The sequence below is a fragment of the Choloepus didactylus genome, chromosome 2 (assembly GCF_015220235.1).
Source record: "Choloepus didactylus isolate mChoDid1 chromosome 2, mChoDid1.pri, whole genome shotgun sequence".
In the NCBI taxonomy this organism is placed as follows: domain Eukaryota; kingdom Metazoa; phylum Chordata; class Mammalia; order Pilosa; family Megalonychidae; genus Choloepus; species Choloepus didactylus.
This window is the reverse complement of record NC_051308.1, coordinates 39,776,027-39,798,256: the sequence shown is the minus strand read 5'-3', so window position 1 is coordinate 39,798,256 and position 22,230 is coordinate 39,776,027. Positions and strand designations below refer to the sequence as shown.

Below are 22,230 nucleotides of genomic sequence, written 5' to 3'. Positions count from 1 at the left end.
TTCATGGAATTGTCTGATGTTTAAGGGTATAAAAAAGAACAGTCTCATTAGGACTGAGATTCAGCAACTCTAAAATAGATGTGTATCATCTGTAGTTCTAGAGTTACTGACTGAAAAATTGGGCTTTATTTTTTCCATTTTTTTGAGAACAGACTTTTATACATCACCTTTGTCACAGCTTTTCTCAGTGTTCATAGAAACTGAAGTTCAGAAAAAGGATATAAGTTTATTCTTATCATCTAATAAGTCACGTAATAGTCTGGTTTTGGACTTGGTGCTGTGCTCTGTCAACACAGTAATCTCCTGAGACTCCCTACCTATCCGACTTCATCTCTGCTTCATAGTTTTCATTATGCATAGGTAATAAGATTCTTTTTTGCCAATGCTTAACCAACCCCAGAGAATATGAGTGTTAGTTCACAATATAATGGTTATCTTGACAGAAGATTAGAGAGGCAGAGGAGGAAAAACAGAACTGAACCATGATTTAGGAGACACAATTTCAAGGCTCGGCTCTGAAGATGTTACCTGCTTAGACTCATGATTTAAAGAACCCTGAAGCACAGAAATGTCAAGAGCTACTAAATATGTATTTCTATGAATGCAATTAGAGAGTGCTTGTAAAGTGCTTTGCAGAGTGTAATGTGTGATATATGTGTAAATGCTTTTATTTTGATTAGCATTAATCCTAACATTTCCAACATACTTTCTAAATTAATATGAAATTTTAACCATTTGCTTTTACTTCTCTAGTATTTGTTTTTATTTCCTTTATAGTTGAGTTAAAACTTTTACTGTTTTATTTTACTGTTTACTTAAAATTGTCAATCTAATGATGACTTTTTTTTTAAAGGCGAAAGAATACTCATTGTTAGAATCATTGTTTATTATGAAAATTTAATAATTGTTGTGAACAGTATCTCATACTGTAATTGTGTGTGTGTGTGTGTGTGTATGTGTATGTAAATGTACTTTGGTAGTATCTCTCTTTAAATTTGTTCTTTTAGGATAATAACATTAGGTTTATTCAGATTTTTCTATTATAGTTTATTTTTAAGTCATGTTCTGTGCAAACTGTATAAAGTAGTAATATGTAACTAAATATTACCGTCATATAATTAAGCATTATTACACAAAGTTTTTATGGTCTCATATCACAAAAGTTTATCTCTACTGTTAAAGTCCATCTAAATGAGTGACTGTGAAAGAAATACGGACTTTTACCCTGTTATATTCTTGTTATTTATAATTTCTTCAAAGTAGATGCTGGTAGCATTATACTTTTCCATTCTGTCCTGCATAGTGTACCAACTTAGTCATACCTTGCTTTTGAATATTTCCATTTGTAGAATGTGTTAAATTTATATTATCCATTTGATTGTTGATTGCCACAGCAGTTTCTCATTTTACCTGTGAATTATTAAACCCAGAGAGGTTAAATTACTAGCTGTAGGTGGTCATGATTAATAGGAAGCAGATCCCAAAAAAGTACTTAATGCTTTTTCCTATCCAATATCCTATACGTTTCTATTCGCTATTGTGGACCTATAGTTAATTCTTAGTACTTACATTAATGGAATGTGGTAAAAGGTAGATGATCCAAAAGTTGACTTTAGTATGCATATTTTAATCCTTAAATATTAATGTAGATATGTGTTTTGGTAATTGTTTAACACACAATTAGCTCCGTCTAAATTTACCTGACTTCAAAGAATCAGTTTGAATATTAGCTAATGCTTACATAATATTAATATATACCAAATATTGTTCTAGGTTTTATACATATATTAGTTCAATTAACATTCAGAATAATTCATAGTGACTCAGAGGGGTACTGTTATTTTCTCCTATTAACAGATGAGAAAACCAAGGTACAACACGTTAAGTGCCTTGCCCAGGGTCACATAGCTAATTCTTGGTACAATCAGGAAATAAGCCAAAGCCGCTGACTCTAGAGTCCATCCTATGAGCCATTCCATGTACTGCAACTCAGCGGAAAGCACCTAGAGGAAGTAGTAATGTCAACAAAGCTGCAATAGTAAATTAAATATAGTAAATTAAAAAGCATGTTATTCCTATGAGAAACTTCAGAATAAATATTTTTCCTGAGTTTAATTTGTAAATTACAACTTAATATTTTTCCTGTGTTTAATTTGTAAATTACAACTATATATATATCTTCCCCAGGGAATATAACCAATTTCAGTATTCCTTTGATATGCATTTATTGGGCTCCTATTGTGTGTTAGGCATTATGCTGTTTAATACATATAATCTCATTTGTTCTCAGTTCTGAGGGAAGTATCTAGGACCACTAAAATGTAAGTTCCATTGGGGTAGGCTTTTTGTGTCTCGTTAACTGCTTTATCTCTGGTGCAGAGACATCAGAGGTGCTCGGTAAATAGTTTTTGTTTTTTGTTTTTAATTTTAATTTTTATTGAGATTGTTCACATACCATACAATTATCCAAAGATCCAAGGTGTACAATCACTTGCCCCTGCTACCCTCATACAGCTGTGCATCCATCACCACAATTAATTTTTGTTCAATTTTTAGAAACTTTTCATTACTCCAGACAAGAAATGAAGACAAAGAAGTGAAAAAAAAAAAAAAAAAAAGAAAAGGAAACTCAAATCATCCCATATCCCTAACCACTACCACCGCCTCCATTGTTGACTTGTAGTATTGGTATAGTACATTTGTTACTGTTTTTGAAAGAACGTTGAAATACTACTAACTGTCATATATAGTTTGCAATAGGTATATATGTTTTCCTTATATGCCCCTCTATTATTGACTTCTAGTTGTATTGTCATGCATTTGTTCTGGTTCATGGAAGAGATTTCTAATATTTGTACAGTTAATCATGGACATTGCCCACCATAGGATTCAGTTTTATACATTCCCATCTTTTGACCTCCAACTTTCCTTCTGGTGACGTATATGACTCTGAGCTTCCCCTTTCCACCTCATTCACGCACCATTCAGCACTGTTAGTTATTCTCAAAACGTGCTATCGTCACCTCTGTTCATTTCCAAACATTTAAGTTCATCCTAGTTGAACATTCTGCTCATACTATGCAACCGCTCCCCATTCTTTAGCCTTGTTTTATATCTTGGTATCTTATATTTCATGTCTATGAGTTTACATATTATAATTAGTTCCTATCAGTGAGACCCTGCAATATTTGTCCTTATGTGTCTGGCTTATTTCACTCAGTATATTGCCCTCAAGGTTTTGTCATCAGCCCATTTTTTTTTTTTTTTTTTAAGATGGTTTTGTTCACATGCCATACATTCCATCCTAAGTAAACAATCGATGGTTCTCTGTATAGTCACATATTTATGTGTTCACCACCCTCACCACTGTCTATATAAGGGCATCTACATTTCTTCCACAAAGCAGGAGGAAGAGTCAAAGAAGGTGGAGAGGCCAAAGAAAAAGAAAAAAGAAAGAGGAAAAAAAAAATGACAGCTAGGAAGCAGCAAAAGGAAAGATAACCTTAAATCAAAGTAGAATAAAGAGTCAGACAACAGCACCAATGTTAAGTGTCTCACACCCCTCCCCTGTACCCCCGTTATCTGCATTTACCTTAGTATATCGTCTTTGTTACATTAAAAGAAGCATAATACAATGATTCTATTAATTATAGTCTCTAGTTTATGTTGATTGCATCCCTCCCCCAGTACCTCCCCATTTTTAACACCTTGCAAGGTTGACATTCGCTTGTTCTCTCTCATGAAACAACATATTTGTACATTTTATCACAATTGTTGAACACTCTAGGTTTCACCGAGTTACACAGTCCCAGTCTTTATCTTTACTCCTTTATTCTGGTGTCCCACATGCTCCCAACCTTACTCTCTCAACCATATTCATAGTTTATCTTTGTTCAGTGTACTTACGTTGCTGTGCTACCATCTCTCAAAATTGTGTTCCAAACCTCTCTCTCCTGTCTTCTCCTATCACTCTGTAGTGCTCCCTTTAGTATTTCCTGTAGGGCGGGTGTCTTGTTCATAAAATCTCTCATTGTCTGTTTGTCAGAAAATATTTTTAGCTCTCCCTCATATATGAAGGACATTTTGCTGGATATAGGATTCTTGGTTGGCGGTTTTTCTCTTCCAGTATCTTAAATATATTACACCACTTCCTTCTTGCCTCCATGGTTCCTGCTGAGAGATCTGCACATAGTCTTATTAAGCTTCCTTTGTGTGTGATGGATCGCTTTTCTCTTGCTGCTTTCAGGATTCTCTCTTTGCCTTTGACATTTGATAATCGGATTATTAAGTGTCTTGGTGTAGGCCTATTCAGATCTATTCTGTTTGGAGTACGCTGTGCTTCTTGGATCTGTAATTTTATGTCTTTCATAAGAGATGGGAAATTTTCATTGATTATTTACTTTATTATTGCTTCTGCACCTTTTCCCTTCTCTTCTCCTGGGACACCAATGATACGTACATTCTTGTATTTCATTTCTTCCTTAAGTTCCCAGAGACATTGCTCATATTTTTTCCATTCTTTTCTCTGCTCCTTTGCGTGTAGGCTTTCAGGTGTTTTGTTCTCCAGTTCCAGAGTGTTTTCTTCTGCCTCTTGAGATCTGCTGTTGTATGTTTCCATTGTGTCTTTTGTCTCATGTTGTGCCTTTCACTTCCATAGGTTTTGCCAGTTGTTTTTGAACTTTTGATTTCTGCCTTATGTATGCCCAGTGTTTTCTTTTCTTTTCTTTTCTTTTTTTTTTTTGGTGTAAGTAGAACTTTGTATGGTATCAGTGAGCACCATTTATCATCACATTACAGTAACCCTCTCTGGTGAGAGATGGGGAATTGTTCCTCCAATACCTTCTTCTAGAAATTGGCTCTTTCCCAGCCTATTTTAATTCTTTTGAGCTTTTGGCTTATACATGGAAGGAGTAAAATGATCTTACCCAGAATTACAATTGAGGGCAAAACAAGAGCAAGAACAAAGTTTGGTGGTATATAAAACCTGTAGTACTCCTCTTCAAAAGCTGTTTTCCATCCATAAATTAAAACATTGAAAGTACTTATGAGCAGAACAACATATCCAAGCATAGACTGAATAAAACTGAATTTTCTCCAGTTTGAAGCATTGCTCACAGAAGGGACAGAGGTGGGTGCCAGTAGGGATAGTAAGCCAAGGCTCATTATGCCAAAGGAGATATACATTTCAATTCTCCAAACTTCTTCCTCATTCCAAGAGTTTTCAATATTTGCATGAGCCTGTTGATAAGGCATATTGAGAAACAAGTATCTCTCCGACCTTCTCATTGGTAAGCAGAGGCTATAGACAACATGGACGGCAGCAAAGAAAATACTTAGTAATCCAAGCTGTTTTCTACATTGTAACCAGGTCTCCAACCAAGGTGGAAATCTCCTATACTTGGTGCCATAATACAGCTGATAAGCGGCCGCCAGGAGACCAGCTAGGTATACCAAGGAAAGCAAAGTAATGGCAACTATGGGCAAGGTTTTATTCACAATCTCAATAGGAATCTTGTAAAAGTCGCTCTGCTGGTTTCTTACATATGGATGTATCACATCTCTGGCAAAGGAATAAAGGAAGAAAAATGTGGCCAGGCTTATGGCTAGTACCACTGGCCCTCTCCAGAGAGTAAATAGTTTCAAGAGTAAATTTTCAGTCTCTCTGGCTGATGATAGTGATCCCAGGTCAACTGGAATGAAATTCAACTGACGAGCAAGTTCAGTAACCTGTTGCTGAGCCTGAATGTTGTTGCTGCATATATAAACCTGCCGGCTTGCATCCTTAGGTACTAACTGAGGTGCCCAAGCTGGGACAACATTAAGTCCTTTGACAACCAAGGAATCTGGGAATAATGAGGCTAAATATTCAGCATTGGATTCTGGGTATTGGTTTATCTTCATGTTATTGCTAACATCAATCAGAATTTTACCAACAAGCATATGTCTCAGGTCCCACAGGGAGGTGTAATGTTCTCTATATATAGCAACAAATATTATATTTGTTTTTGTTAGAGCATCTTCATGATGAGTGACATCTACCACATGAAGAAAAAATTCAGAAGCAAACTTAGGTTTTTTGCTTCCTATGACCACATGATAGCCATGTCTAATAAGTCAGATAGTCAAGGACTTGGCAAAATCCCCACTTCCAATTACACCTACAGTGACCTTCCTTGCATCTTTGGTACCATTTATGCCATTAGGCAAAAAAGTTTCACTAAGGCTCTTAGGGCTTCTCATCATAGAGATCGATTCCATGATCTGGAGTCTTTCAAGATCACCAGTGGTGTCCTTTTGTGGTCAAAATGTCGTTTTATTCACAAAGGATAGTGATAGATGATAGTTGTTTGAGTTGGCAAGCCTATATACATCCCAGTATTAAAATTTTATCTTATTATTATTCTGGAGAGGAAGGCCTTTCATGAGAGGGGAGGTAAGCAACCTGGAACAAGGTCCCTGCAACTTTACTGGAGAAAGGCCATTGGCATCTGGAAAACCTCTGCTAGCTGGGAAGGCATGTGGCTGGCGTCTCCTTTTTCCCAGATTGTGTTTCAAAATAGCGTTCTCCAAAATGACAGTATCAGCTTACAATGGCCATCTTCAAAATGTCTGTCTCAGCTGCAGCTCTGCCCAGTGTTTTCTTTATAGCTGTGCCGGTTTGAATGTATTGTGTCCTCCAAATGCCATTATCTTTGTGGCCTTGTGGGACAGACGTTTTGGTGTTGGTTGGATTTGCTTGGAATGTGCCCCACCCAGCTGTGGGAGATGATTCTGATGAGCTGTTCCCATGGAGGCGTGGCCTCGCCCATTCAGGGTGGGCCTTGATCAGTGGAGCTATATAAATGAGCTGACTCAGAGAGAGGGAACTCACTGAGTGCAGCTGGGAGTGATGTTTTGAAGAGGAGCAAGCTTGCTAGAGAGGAATGTCCTGGGAGAAAGCCGTTTTGAGGCCAGAGCTTTGGAGCAGACGCCGGCTGCCTTCCCAGCTAACAGAGGTTTTCCAGACGCTATTGGCCATCCTCCGGTGAAGGTACCCAATTGCTGAGGTGTTACCTTGGATGCTTTGTGGCCTTAGGACTGTAACTGTGTAGTGAAATAAACCCCCGTTTTATAAAAGCCTATCCATCTCTGGTGTTTTGCATTCTGCAGCATTAGCAAACTAGGACAATAGCCTTTATCTCTTTTGCCATACCTTCTCTAAACTTTTTGAATTGATTTAGCATTAGTTGTTTAAATTCTTGTATCTCAGTCGAAGTGTAAGTTTGTTTGTTTGACTGGGCCATAACTTTGTTTTTCCTAGTGTAGGTTGTAGTTTTCTCTTGTCTAGGCATCTGACCTCCTAGGCAACCCCAATCAGGTTTTCCCAGACAAGAACAAGCTCAGGTCACAGAAGGAGGAAATATTCAGTATCCAATTTTCCTGATGGTGTGTCTTAGAGGATTGACATACCCTGTGCTTTTCTGCCCAGCAGGTGGTGCCTGTTAGCCTGTCACGGGCTGGTGTAAGAGGGTGTGGCCTGCAGCTCTCCTCCCCCAGGCTCTGAGGTTTTGTTCTGAATGTAAGGCAGGTAGTAGAACTGTGCCCCTCCTCTTTCCTCTTGGGAAGCTGTGCCGGTTTGAGTGTATTGTGTCCCCCAAATGCCATTATCTTTGTAGTCTTGTGTGGGGCAGAAGTTTTGGTGCTGGTTAGATTTGCTTGGAGTGTGCCCCACCCAGCTGTGGGCAATGATTCTGATGAGATGTTCTCATGGAGGCGTGGCCCCACCCATTCGGGGTGGGCCTTGATCGGTGGAGCTACATAAATGAGCTGACTCGGGGGGAAAAAGAGAGTGCAGCTGGGAGTGATGTTTTGAAGAGAAGCAAGCTTGCTAGAAAGGAACGTCCTGGGAGAAAGCCGTTTTGAGGCCGGAGCTTTGGAGCAGACGCCAGCTGCCTTCCTAGCTAGCAGAGGTTTTCCGGACGCCATTGGCCATCCTCCGGTGAAGGTACCTGATTGCTGAGGTGTTACCTTGGACGCTTTGTGGCCTTAAGACTGTAACTGTGTAGTGAAATAAACCCCCATTTTATAAAAGCCTATCCATCTCTGGTGTTTTGCATTCTCCAGCATTAGCAAACTAGGACAGAAGCTATGCCCCCTCGAGAGAGGTCATTTGCATATAAATAGGTTATTTGTTTCTCTGACTCTGCTGTCTCTACCCTTGTCTGGGTCAGAGTGCTGCGATTTTAAAATGGCTGAGGCTTTCTCTACTGCAAAGCACTGTGAGCTGAAAACGGCTGAGGCTTTCTCCATTGAGTCGCCTAGGTTGACAGAGATAGAAAGGGACAGAAAGCCCCCAGATTCATCCATCGGCCAGAAAGAGCACCCGATTCTCTGGACTCCCTGTCCCGAGACAGATATGTCCCCTGACTCTCCCAAGGTCAGTCATCACCAAAAGCCTCTGTTTTCTTGTTGGGGATTCACTGTCTGTACTGAGCAGTTAACATTAAAACCCCGGTTGGAACTGGGCTGAGGTCCACTTACTTGTTCAGAGAGTGCTGTTCTCTAGCACCACGAGGCTTCTGTGAGGAAGGGGCTCTCAGCTCTTGGTGCGGGTCCGCAGTTTTTACTTAAAGATTTTATGCTGCGATCTCAGGCTTTCCTCCCAGTTAGGTTGGTGTGTGGTGAGTGGACAATCACATTTGTCTCTCTGCAGTTATTCCAGGATATTACTAATTTTTCCGTTGTTTATGAATTGTTCCAGGGGGACTAACTGGCTTCCAGTCCTTCCTATGCCGCCATCTTAGCTCCTCTCCCAGTAAATAGTTTTTGAATGAATGAATTGTATCTTTCTCCTTAACAGATGAGAAGTTTTAGTATTTCTGTATAATCACTTATCTGAAGAGTGGCAGAGTCAGAATATGACCCTGGATATCTGTTGTCAATGTCCATGCTCTTAATATGACAGTGCCTCTTATGCAGATGGATTTGGATGTAGTCCTTTAAGCAGTGAGGGGGCCGTTGAAAGTTTTGGACAGGGTATTGGTTTGATAAAAGCGATTTAGGAATGCAGCTCTCCCAAGGTGCGTCATGTAAATTAAAAGGATGAAAATAGGGGAAGTCAAATCACTCCATCAATCTGGTATTGTGGTGATGAAATTGGAGTAATATACTGTGTCAGTGGGAACAAGTGACAAATTTGAGTAATATTTCAAAGGTAAAACTGACAGTGTGTTGGCTTAATTTGCACAGAAATTGAGGGGGCTGAGATAATTGAGTTTTTAGTATTAGTAATCTGGAAAGAAAATAAATTGATAGAAATGAGGAAATCAGTGACTGAAATAAGGATGTCAAGCAAAGTTTTTTTTCCCCCCAAGGGATGCCTATGATTTATTTGATTTTATTAATTATTGAATTTAAGATGACAGCAGCCAAGCATGCATCAGTGTACTACTAAAGTTTGGGGGAAAATGCCAAGGCTACAGATAGAATATAAATATTACCATTTCTTAATTAAGAAAAAAAAAATCCATATTAGCTAATTTGTTAACAGAATAATCTTGCCTTTTTCCCCTCCAAAATAGCCAAACCATTGAGCATATTATTCAACTAGTAGAACAACATGGCAGTGACATTTGGTGGACTCTTCCCCCTGAGAAACTTCTTCCAAAAGAAGTCTTATCTCAGGTAAATTTTTATTTGTATTGAACAGCGTTTGTGTGTATTACATGACTTATGGATAACAGGAGGGATCTGTGGGAGTTACTTTATCATGTAAAATTAATGAATTTATTTTCTGTAATTTGGGAGCCAATACAATTTGTGAAACCAGAAATATTTGCTTAGCTATAGAAGCATATTATTTAATATAGCAGTAGATTATGATGGTCATTTGATTGTAACATTTGTTATCTTATTGAAGGCCAAGATTACTTTGATTTATTTGATTGACTAAGCAGATACAGTTGTAACTTTAAAACATAATGATTTATAGACTTAAAATTATGAGAGGGTATTGTGTAATAGACTTTGTAGGATCTGAATTTTTAGTTAATTGTATTATACATCAAAAAATTCAAATTGGAAGTTAATTTCAAGAAAATAAAAGTTCATAGTTACATTGTTACATCTGTAATTATTAAATGGTCACAGTAACTTTTACACGCAAATGGAGACAGTTATATTTAACTATGAAATGTTTTAAATTTCATTTTAAAATTTGAATATACTGGCTGTAGGTTTGTTTTTTCTTAAGGTTTTTTGTTTTTTTTTTTTTGGTATTTATTGTATATGCTGTGTAATTGAAATGCTTTTACATCATCTTACCAGATTGGTGGTCCTGATGCCTTAGAATATGCACCAGGTCAGGATATTTTGGACATCTGGTTTGATAGCGGAACTTCATGGTCTTATGTTCTCCCAGGTAATTTTTAAGTAGATTATATGCCAATCAAATGTTTATTAGGTCTATAATCAGTTCCTTTTTTTTTTTTTTTTTTTGCTTTGCTTTATTTGTAAGAGGGTCTATAATAAAATTGTAGATCTGGAATGACCTTCGGGGATCATCTCATATACTGATTTCCAAACTTTTGGTTTTTCTAGAAGAAATGTTATGTAGAGCCACAATACATAAGATAGATGAAAATGGGAATGTCCTCCCTAATATCAACCAGCTTATTCTCCTTTGCCCACTTGGCAACCTGTAAGACATCCTGTTCTGTAAAACAAAGTTTGGAAATCACTGAAATAGTCTGCTGCCATCATTTTGCAGAATAGGAACTGAGATTGAATCAGAGCCAAATTAAGTAATGGTCACATCACTTAGGTAGTGTCAGACTACAATTCAGGTACCCTGACTTTCAGTTATCATTCCTCTACATTGCCTTTTTATAGAGGGTTTCTCATTTTCTTTATGTAGACAACTGACTAGTACTGATTTTGTACGTATAGTTAGGGTAAGTTTTTGACTCACTGGATAAAGAGAAGAGATGAGCAGGAATTAGAACGGACTAGAAAGAGAAGTCTTGTATTAGAAGAGAATATATGTTTGAGCAGAAATATCCTGAAGGATACCAAGCAGTGAAAAGTTGGAGATAAAATAAGGAACAAGGCTTGCATGTTATCATTATCAAATTAAACATAGGGATGAGATGGTAGGGAAGCAGTGATCAGTTAGACACTCCCTCACACTCCTGCTAAGTGCTATCTTTGTCCCAAAAAGCCCATTTGCTTTCAGGAGCAAGGGAAAATGGGGAAAATAGCTTGCTTGTACAGCTGGCCATTATTGAAGGGATTGCTCCAATTTTACTTGAGGTATACTTCTGGTAACAGGTTTCACTACTGAGAGAGAGCAATATGATTCCTAGGAAGTAAAAATATTTTCTTCATTTGGGCCTTTCTTTTAGCTTAGGAAACTTGAAAATTGAAATGCATGTAAATTTGTATTTGGTATATACCACAGCTAAAATGTACATAAAAATTCATAGTGGTTAAATTTATGTTACATATTAAAATTTTTGCTGTTTTCTGTGTAGTGATTTCCAGAGTTAGTGTTTCACAATTCTCCCAGTGTAGTTCAGAGAAAATATTGTAAGTTTAGATATTTTGTTTCCCTAGATTATATTGAAAATGTAAGCAGTCCACTTAGGACAGGTTATAACAGAAAGAAGTTTTCCTACTGCCACATATGGGGCAGCTTTCTGAATTCCAAAAAAAAAAGGGTTATGTCAAATGTGAAATAATGTTTATGTGGTGTTTTTCAAAGTTCATTCATTGCTTCAGTCTTGGTGGGAATGCTGCCTCTAGTATTGCTGCTTTTTAATTTATGAAATGATTTTACATAACTAAGTGTGGTAAGTAGAAGTTACACTTGGAACCATTAGCTTGGTTAAACAGCATGGAAACTATCATTAAAACTTATCTAGAGAAACCAAGATGGCGGCTAGGTGAGACAGGACTAAGGAACACCTCCATGGAAAACACTAGATAAGGACCAGAGAGTGACCCAGAATACTGGTTACAGCGATGTGGCAGCTGGACAAGATCTGCTAGTTCCCAGGGGCTGTATACTTGGTTAAACTGGGAGTCGGCATTCTGAAACGAGTGAGTAAGCTGGCTGGAAGACCCGCAGCAGTGCAGCGATCTGGGGAGGCCAGGGTTTGGCATCTGGAGACCAACGGGCTCTTTTAATAACCAAAAAAGAAGGCGGGGGGGGGGGTGGAAACCCAGGAGCAGCTGCAGGTGCGATCATGGGAAACATGCAGTAAAACACAGCAAGAGGGGGCTGGGCCGGCCTCTCGGTGTTTGGCCTGGAAGATAGCTCGCTGCAGATATCCCTGGGGCTGGGGGAACGGAGCAGAGAGCCAGAAGCCGAAAGAATCCCCGCGGCTAGCAGCTCGCTTCCGAGAGGGCTGGATAAACTCCTGCCTGGGGCCGTGCCCACAGCCCAGAGCCCCGCCAGCTTGGGAAGGAGCTGGGAAGGAGGAACTGTGCGAGGAGGGGGGTGTGGAGATGCCCCGTTCGGCCATTTTTGCATAAGGCTGAAAAAGCGAGCCTCCTTGGCCAGCGGCCCGGGGCTTCCCTTGAGGGACAGCGCGCACTGATGACGTAGCACGGCATTCCCTCAGCAGAGGTCCTGGAGGATTGCAGCTGGGCGGGGGGACCCGCTCGGAGATCCCAGGTACACTACGGCAAGTCCGGTGCTCTGTGGGACAGCGAGAGAGAGGGTCTGGGGCTGAAATGAAATGAAGGCTTGGACTCTTGCGGCAGCCTTGAATCTCCAAGAACCGGGGAGATTTGAATATTGAGGCTGTCCTTCCTCCCTGACCACCTGTACGAGCGCCCTGCATTCAGGGCGGACAGCTCCAGCAACACACCCAGGCTGAGTTCTCCAGCTGAACCCCACAAGAATCATTTCCCCACTCACCACAGGGACAAGGTGGAGAACTGACTTGAGAGGTATAGGTGACTCACAGACGCCATCTGCTGGTTAGTTAGAGAAAGTGTATGTCACCAAATAGTGTTTCTGAAAAATTAGATAGGTTTTTTCTTACAAATTAAAAGAACCCTGTCTAGCAGAGCACATGCCAAGAAGACAAAAACAACAGAAAATCTCAATGCATATGATAAAACCAGACGATATGGAGAATCCAACTCCAAACACACAAATCAAGTTATCGGAAGAAACAAAGTTCCTCGCAGAATTAATCAAAGAAATACAATCAAGGAACGAAAGCATGGCAAAGGATTTAAAGGACATCAAGAAGACCATGGCCCAGGATATAAGCTACATAAAGAAGACCCTAGAAGAGCATAAAGAAGACACTGCAATACTAAATAAAAAAACAGAAGATCTTATGGAAATAAAAGAAACTGTTGGCCAAATTAAAAAGACTCTGGATATTCACAATACAAAACTAGAGGAAGCTGAACAACATCTCAGTGTCCTAGAAGTCCACAGAACAGAAAATGAAAGAACAAAAGAAAGAATGGAGAAAAAAATCGAAAAAATCGAAATGGATCTCAGGGAAACAATAGATAAAATAAAACGTCCAAACTTAAGACTCATTGGTGTCCCAGAAGGTTAAGAGAAGGGTAAAGGTCTAGAAATAGTATTCAAAGAAGTGGTTGGGGAAAACTTCCCAAACCTTCTACACAATATAAATACACAAAGCATAAATGCCTGGCGAACTCCAAATAGAATAAATCCAAATAAACCCACTCCGAGACATATTCTGATCGGACTGTCAAATACTGAAGAGAAGGAGCAAGTTCTGAAAGCAGCAAGAGAAAAGCAATTCACCACATACAAAGGAAACAACGTAAGACTAAGTTGTGACTACTCAGTGGCCACCATGGAGGCAAGAAGGCAGTGGCATGACGTATTTAAAATACTGAGAGAGAAAAATTTCCAACCAAGAATACTTTATCCAGCAAAACTCTCCTTCAAATTCAAGGGAGAGCTTAAATTTTTCACAGACAAACAAATCCTGAGACACTTTGCCAATAAAAGACCTGCCCTACTTCAGATTCTAAAGGGAACCCTACCAACAGAGAAACAACAGAAAGAAGAAAAAGATATAGAGAATTTTAACAGAAATATGTAGTACCTTACATCTCAGATCACCAGGACACTCATTTTTCTCTAGTGATCACGGATCTTTCTCCAGAAGGGACCATAAACTGGGACATAAAACAAGCCTCAAGAAATTAAAAAAAAAAAAAAAAATTGAGTATACTCAAAGCACATTCTCCAACCACAATGGAATACAAATAGAAGTCAATAATTTTTGAACTGTAACTCCACTATTTACTTCCTACATGATATAAATTACACAAACCCTAATGACAAATCAGTGGTTTTGAACTCAATGTAAAATATGTAATTTTAGACAACTATATAAAGGTGGGGGAATGGAGGAGTATAGGAACATAGTTTATGTGTCCTATTGAAGTGGAGGTGGTATCAAAGAAAAACAAGATTGATATGGATTTAAGAGGTTAATTTTAATACCCACAGCAAACACAAAGAAATTATCAGAGAATATGACCATAGAGATGACAAGTAGAGTATGGGTAAAGGGAAATGGGGGAAGGGGCAATGGGGAGTTAAGAAATGAGGGTGGAGTTGCTGTTTCAGGTGAAGGGAAATTTCTAGTAATGGGTGGTGGGAAAGAGCATTACAACATTCTAAATGTGATTAATCCCACTAATGGAAGGCTAGGGAGGGGGTGGAATGGGAAGATTTAGGCTGCATATATGTACCTACAACTGAAAAAAAAAAAAAAAAGACAGTCTAGATGATTGAATGCCAAGGATGAACTTGGATGGAATTGGAGGATAGAGGACAGATAGCTCAAAGGGACACAGTTGAGACATAAGGTAAAGGAAATATAGAATGTAAGCTTTGTATCATTGTTGAATCTCTTGTACTTCTTAGCTGCGCTTAATGGGATTGCATAAAAGAATGTTCTTGTTCATGGGAAGTGTATATGTGAATTATAGTGTTTGTTCAAGGATGTGTGCAGCTTGCTCTCATATGTTCAGAAGACAGAGAAATAGATGATGGATGATAGGGAGGGAGGGAGTGAGGGAGGGAGGGAAAGAAATAGCGATGTGACAGCATGTTAAGGTTGGGGGATTGAGCTATTGGGGGTGGGGGTCAGGGTATGATGGAATTCTTTTTATTGTTTTTGCAACTGTTCCTATAACTTTGAATTTATTTCAAAATTAAAAAAAAACTGATCTATACTGCTTACACTGGTGTGGTAGAATTTAGTTGTACTATTTCTAGTTTTAATGTTCTGAACCAAATATTTTGACTGTAACAGAAAATCTTTATTAAATGAAATTTTAGTGGTAAAAAGCCATCCAGTTAGTAAATCATTTAAACATACATGGTATGTGCAAGAGAAGCCATCAAAATGTGAATAAACTACTTTCTCAGATACTACACAAACCCAACTTTAGCCCATCGTTTCTGCTTTTTTACTCAGATCTCATATCCCTCCTCAAAAAAAATAAATAAATAAATAAAAATAAAATCAGTAAGACATAGATTGATTGGCTTATATTTCATTTTATTTCCTTTTATTCTTTAGTGGTGAAATTTCCACAAGAGTAGGCAGAAAGAATGAAATGGGAAAGAGACATGATAGTATGTAAAGGCATTGTTTGAAAAGCCATAATGCAAAGGTGCTTTTACTTTTTTAAATGAAGTCACCTACTTTCCTGAGATGGCTTATTATCCTTTTTGTTCTCAAATGACTTGTGTCAAGTCTAATATTAATGATTCAATGCCTGCATATTTCTCTGAGTAGTACATTATTGTAAAATAAATTGAGCTTGATTTTGAGCCATCAGTCTTGATCTGTTATGGATTTTTTTTTTTTTAATCATCATTTTATTGAGATATATTCACATACCATGCAGTCATACAAAACAAATTGTACTTTCGATTGTTTACAGTACCATTACATAGTTGTACATTCATCACCTAAATCAATCCCTGACACCTTCATTAGCACACACACAAAAATAACAAGAATAATAATTAGAGTGAAAAAGAGCAATTGAAGTAAAAAAGAACACTGGGTACCTTTGTCTGTTTGTTTCCTTCCCCTACTTTTCTACACATCCATCCATAAACTAGACAAAGTGGAGTTTGGTCCTTATGGCATTCCCAATCCCACTGTCACCCCTCATAAGCTACATTTTTATACAACTGTCTTCGAGATTCATGGGTTCTGGGTTGTAGTTTAATAGTTTCAGGTATCCACCACCAGCTACCCCAATTCTTTAGAACCTAAAAAGGTTGTCTAAAGTGTGCGTAAGAGTGCCCACCAGAGTGATCTCTCGGCTCGTTTTGGAATCTCTCTGCCACTGAAGCTTATTTCATTTCCTTTCACATCCCCCTTTTGGTCAAGAAGATGTTCTCCGTCCCACGATGCCAGGTCTACATTCCTCCCCGGGAGTCATATTCCACGTTGCCAGGGAGATTCACTTCCCTGGGTGTCTGATCCCACGTAGGGGGGAGGGCAGTGATTTCACCTTTCAAGTTGGCTTAGCCAGAGAGAGAGGGCCACATCTGAGCAACAAAGAGGCATTCAGGAGGAGACTCTTAGGCACAAATACAGGGAGGCCTAGCCTCTCCTTTGCAGCAACCGTCTTCCCAAGGGTAAAACTTATGGTAGAGGGCTCAACCCATCAAACCACCAGTCCCCTATGTCTGTGGTCATGTTAGCAACCATGGAGGTGGGGTAGGCGAATACCCCTGCATTCTCCACAGGCTCCTCAAGGGGGCACTACATCTTTTTTTTTTTTCCTTGTTTGTCTTTTTTCTTTTTTTTTTTTTTTAACTTTCCCTTCTTTTTTAAATCAACTGTATGAAAAAAAAAGTTAAAAAGAAAACAAACATACAATAAAAGAACATTTCAAAGAGACCATAACAAGGGAGTAAGAAAAAGACAACTAACCTAAGATAACTGCTTAACTTCCAACATGTTCCTGCTTTACCCCAAGAAAGTTACATAATATAGCAACATTTCAGTGAACTTGTTCCTACTACATCCATCAGAAATTAACAGACCATAGTCATTTCTGGGCATCCCCAGAACGTTAAATAGCTTATCTGTTCTTCTTGGATTATTGTTCCCCCTTCCTTAATTGCTCTCTACTGCTAGTTCCCCTACATTCTACATTATAAACCATTTGTTTTACATTTTTCAAAGTTGTTATGGATTTTTAATGGATGCATTTGGTTATTATATAGCACACTTAACTGGTTTTACTATTTGCTGACAGATTTTGCATCAGGGAGAGAGATTTGGCCTATATGTTTTGAAACAAGTCAGGTAACTCTTTCATTGTGAGTTCATGGTCAAAGGAACCTAAGAAGTTGAAACTTGAGAATTTTCCGAAAGGGAATGACAATTTTAAGTTAGCTGTTTCATAAGTAATAAGTCATATTTCTAAAATATTCTTTAAACATTTACCAAAGGAATTATTGCAGTGATTAAAAAATTAATTAATATTTTAAAATAGTTGTTCTTCATTTCTGATTCTTTTAACAGAAATAAATTGAACTAAATAGAGAAGAGATTATTTTCTGAAATAGAAACTTAGATTTATAAATAACTTTTTAAGTTATATTAAATATTTAAAGACATTTAATACCTCTTAAAGTATCCTAATATTTGCAAAAATTAACATTTTAACATATTACATAGATTGAACACCATTCATCACTTTTTTTGAATGCTGGTGGAAGTCTAATTTGGCACAAACTTAGTGGAAAGGATTTAGTGTTATGCATCAAAAGCTTTGAAATATTTTTAATCCTTGTCCGAATAATTCTATTACAGGAATCTCTTCTGTAGAAATAATTAGATCTGTTTGAGGATTTATATGTGAGGATGTCCATTGCAGTGCTGTTTCTAGTAGTAAAAGATTTGAAACAATAGATCAATGTACATCTGTAGAAAATGATTAAAATATTTGCTATATGCTCATATGAAAGAGTGATATGCAGCCATTAAGTCGTATTTTTGAAGAACATTTATGAACATGGGAAGCTATTTAAAGGCATGTTAAATTTTAAAAAAAGCAGAATATCAAAGTGTAGGAAAGAATACAAACGGCAGAATTCAGGCACAATATCTTGATATGCTAACAAACTCATGTAAATATTGATATACATAGATATAATATTTGGAAGAAATCATGCTATAATGTTAAAGTGATTATCTCTGGGTAGCAGGATTATGTGTGATTTCATTTTCTTGCCACTATTTTCCTAATTTCCTAAAATGAAAATATACTTTTGTTGTTAGAAAAAATAAGCATTACTAAAAATTAACTTACCAAAATGGAAAAAAATGAATCATATGAGGTTGTGCGGAAGTCATACAGTTTGCCAATACTTACTAGGTTTGACTACACTTGGTATTTCTTACCATCCAAGACTAAACTTTTCCTCTTCAGTTTTGAAACTTTGAGCATAGTTTTTTTGTTCCTTGTCCAGAGTTCTATCCCCAAAAGGTTCTCTCCCCCTACCTTTTTCCTACTTGTTTCACACATTTTCTGGGGCTACACTTTCTTTCCCAAGATGATATTTCCCTTCTACACAATTCCAAGAACTCATTATATTTGATAATGGGAAAGATAAGAATACTGAGAATTTATCCTTTATATATATTAGCTGTTTTGTTGTGTGATTGTAAATGGGCTGGTGTCTTCTTATTTTATTAGGCTGTTTTAACATAAACTTCTAGCACAGGATCAGAGACCATGTATTAAATAACTTCATTGCTTTTGAAAAGGTAATATATTTACATTTCAGAGAATTCAATGTAAAAATTTAAGTAATACAGAAATACACAAATTCAAAAAGGAAAGTACAAAATCACCTTAAATTCCATCTAATGCCATTGTTAATTTTTGGTGACCCCCATTCTAGATACACCTTTCTCTATCAATTTGGGTGAATATAATGAGAGAAGAAAAATAATTTCATAAAAACTACATCATGCTAAACATTACTTTTTTTTAATTGAAATATAGTCACATACCCTACAATCATCCAAAGTATGGAACAACTGTTCACAGTATCATCATTTAGTTGTGCATTCATCACCACAATCAATTTTTGAGCATTTTCATTACTCCAAAAAATAAAGATAAGAAAAAAAATAAAAGTAAAAAGAACACCTAAAACATCCCATACCCCTCCTCCCCCATATTATTCATTTACTTTTTTGTCCCCGTTTTTCTACTCATTTGTCCATGCAATGGGTAAAGGGACTGTGAGCCACAAGGTTTTCACAATCACATGGTCACACCATATAGGCTATGTAGTTAGATGCTCGCCTTCAAGAATCAAGGATACTGGATTGCATTTCAACAGTTTCAGATACTTCCTTCTAACTATTCTAATAAATGAAAAACTAAAAGGGATAGCTATATAATGCATGAGTTACTTCCAGAAGACCTCTTGACTCCATTTGAAATCTCTCAGCTACTGAAACTTTATTTTGTTTCATTTCTTTTACCCTTTTAGTCCAGAAGGCTTTCTCAAACACATGATGTAGGTCCAGGCTCATCCCCAGGAGTCATGTCCCTCACTGACCTGGGCCTTGAAATATCCTCCTCTGTCCACTGGGTCTTCAAACAGTGAGGATATTTTTCAGTGCTGTGGAAGATTTTTAAATCTGTGTCCGTGGTGGGAGGGGTCTCGTCTGCTGATTCTGTGCCTCAGAGACGGGGGGAGGGGAGAGGAAGATTCCTACCTGATACTTCTTCTCTTTCTTCAATTTGGCATTTGCAGGGTCTTTCTCCAGTCTTTATCTTCCTTCACAGTTTCAAACAATTCAGAATTGTCTTTTTTTTTCATTAAATCTCTGGAGAGAAGTTTTCAGTAGCTATTTATATCACCATGTTGATGACACGCTAAACATTACTTTTAGTGAAACAAATTTCAAGTGAATGAATTAATAAAATTTAAGTAAGCTTTCTCTCCTAAAAGAAATCAGTAATGTTAATAAAAAGTATTGGACCATATTTTAATCTTTAAGACATGGATGTCAGTCTTTAAACTGCCTGTTCTAATTTTAAAGAATGACATTTGAATCCTAGTTCCGAATGATCAGATAAATAGTATTCTTCCCACCTTCACCCAGGTAATCTTTCTCATATGGATTATGACACTAATCCTAATATTAGGATATAAGGACACATCATCATTTATAAATAAAAACGATTATGGGGGCTTTTTAGAGTTGTGAGTTTAGATTTAACATATGGAAATAATCTTCCCCAAAGATTTCATGTTCCTTATTTCAGACCTTTTTTAAATTTTGAAATAATTTCAGACTTATAGAAAAATTGCAAAGTAGCATAAAAATTGCCACATACTTGTCACCAGATTTCTCAGATGTTAAAATTTTACATTTACTTTATCTTTGTGTCCCCTCCCCTTCTCTTTCTCTCTCTCTTCCTCCCTCCCTCCCTCCCTCTCTCTCTCTCTACCTTTTGAGATAGTTGCATGTATGATGCCCTTTTATGTCTAAATACTTCAACATGTGTTTCCTAAAAACGTGACAGTCTCTTAAATAACCAGAACAAATATCAAAATCAGGAAAATAACATTGATTCCAGACTATTAGCTATCTACAGATCTTATTCAAATTTCACCAATTGTCCCAGTAATTTATTTTATGGGAAAAGAAAAAGCATATATTGTCCAAGAGCCAATCTAGGATCATGTGTTGCATTTAGTTGTCATTGTCTCTTTAGATGACTTCTTCTGTCTTTGTCTTTCATGATCTTGGTATTTGTAAAGGTACCGACTATTTTGTGTGTTTTGTCTCAGTTTGTTTCTGTGTGATGTGGTTCTCATGATTAGATTCAGATTATGCATTTTTGTCAGGAATACTGTGAAATACTGTGCATTATATTGGAAGGCATGGGATGCCTGTCTGTCCCATTACGGGTGATATTTTAACTTTGGTCACTGGATTAAGGTGGTGTCTGCCCATTTTCTCTATTGTAAAGTTACTTTTCTCCACAGCAGTTATTATTAATTAGTATTTGTAGGATGATATATTGAGACTATGTAAAAACCCAGTTTTTTCACTAAACATTTACCCACTGGTTTTGCATCCCTTGATGATAATGCCTGAAATAATTGTAAACTCATAGTGTTTGCCAAATGATGGCTTTACCTCAGGTAAGAGTTAACCGTTGAATGTTAAGGTAGCTCCCAGACATACTACATCTGTATCCTAAGGAATTTGACACTAAATTATTCATATGGTTTTTTCACATTTTGCCCATGTTTTGACTGGTCATTGTCAAATAATAAGCTAATAATTTGAACTTTCTGTTTTTCCTGGTTTGTTTGATCATCACAATCAAGCACGTTCGGGTAGCATGACTTCTTGGTTAAGTCCATGTACCGTGGTACAGATTGTCTGCATTCAAATTCTAGCTCTACTTGCTTACTATCTATGTAGCTTTGGGCAAGTTACTGAACTTCTTTGGGCCTCACTTTACAGATCTTTAAAATGGAGATAATATTAATGACTACCTTGTAGAGTTGTCATGAGAATAAAATGAATTAATATATATAAAATTATTAGATGCTCAGCAAATATTTGTTGAATTAATTCAAACATTAATTTATTTTCTCAAAAGATTTAATTGGAAATATTGATAAGTATTATGCATCAGTCCCTAGCTTACATAGTGTTTTAGTTACCTATGATTAAGGAGATTGTACTCCAAGGTTGTTCTCTTATCTTGAATAATAAAGTGGCAGTGGGGTCAACTGCTCAATTTAATGTAATCTAGCCTTTGGAAATAGCATGACAAAAGAAATAAATAACATGGTTACTTTTATTATTTTAACTTCTCTATTATATTCATTTTTGTTTTCATATTTTAATTAACTTAAATTTCTGTTGTCTTTTATATTTGAGGTTCTGACCAAATAGCAGATTTGTTCTTGGAAGGAAAAGACCAGCTTGGGGGTTGGTTCCAATCTTCTTTATTAATAAGTGTGGCATCAAAGAATAAAGCACCTTATAAGTAAGTATTTATACCTTAACAAAACAGGCAGGATATTTTGAGTACCTCTGTGTACTTGCCAATGTGTAACGTGGTACACTGAGTACAACATATGGTAAAATAGTACTTTTAATTAGGTTATAGTCTCATTAGAGAACTAAGAGTTTGAAGTATAAAAAAACAAAGAACAAT

The 22,230-nt window shown here is 37.2% G+C and overlaps 2 protein-coding genes across 4 annotated transcripts in view; one reads left to right on the top strand and one right to left on the bottom strand.

The window, feature by feature from the left end:
• Nucleotides 1–22,230, top strand: part of IARS2 (isoleucyl-tRNA synthetase 2, mitochondrial) — a 98,226-nt gene that overhangs the window by 54,509 nt on the left and 21,487 nt on the right. For all 3 annotated transcript variants that reach the window (XM_037823538.1, XM_037823546.1, XM_037823555.1), the window contains 3 exons: nucleotides 9,561–9,663; nucleotides 10,306–10,399; nucleotides 21,951–22,059. In XM_037823538.1, coding sequence (XP_037679466.1) covers nucleotides 9,561–9,663; nucleotides 10,306–10,399; nucleotides 21,951–22,059 — 306 coding nt within the window. The remainder of the gene's footprint in view (nucleotides 1–9,560; nucleotides 9,664–10,305; nucleotides 10,400–21,950; nucleotides 22,060–22,230) is intronic.
• On the bottom strand, nucleotides 4,787–6,258 carry LOC119524882 (metalloreductase STEAP2-like). The gene is given in 2 exon segments (XM_037823564.1): nucleotides 4,787–4,863; nucleotides 4,866–6,258. Coding segments are annotated over 2 exon segments (1,470 nt in total).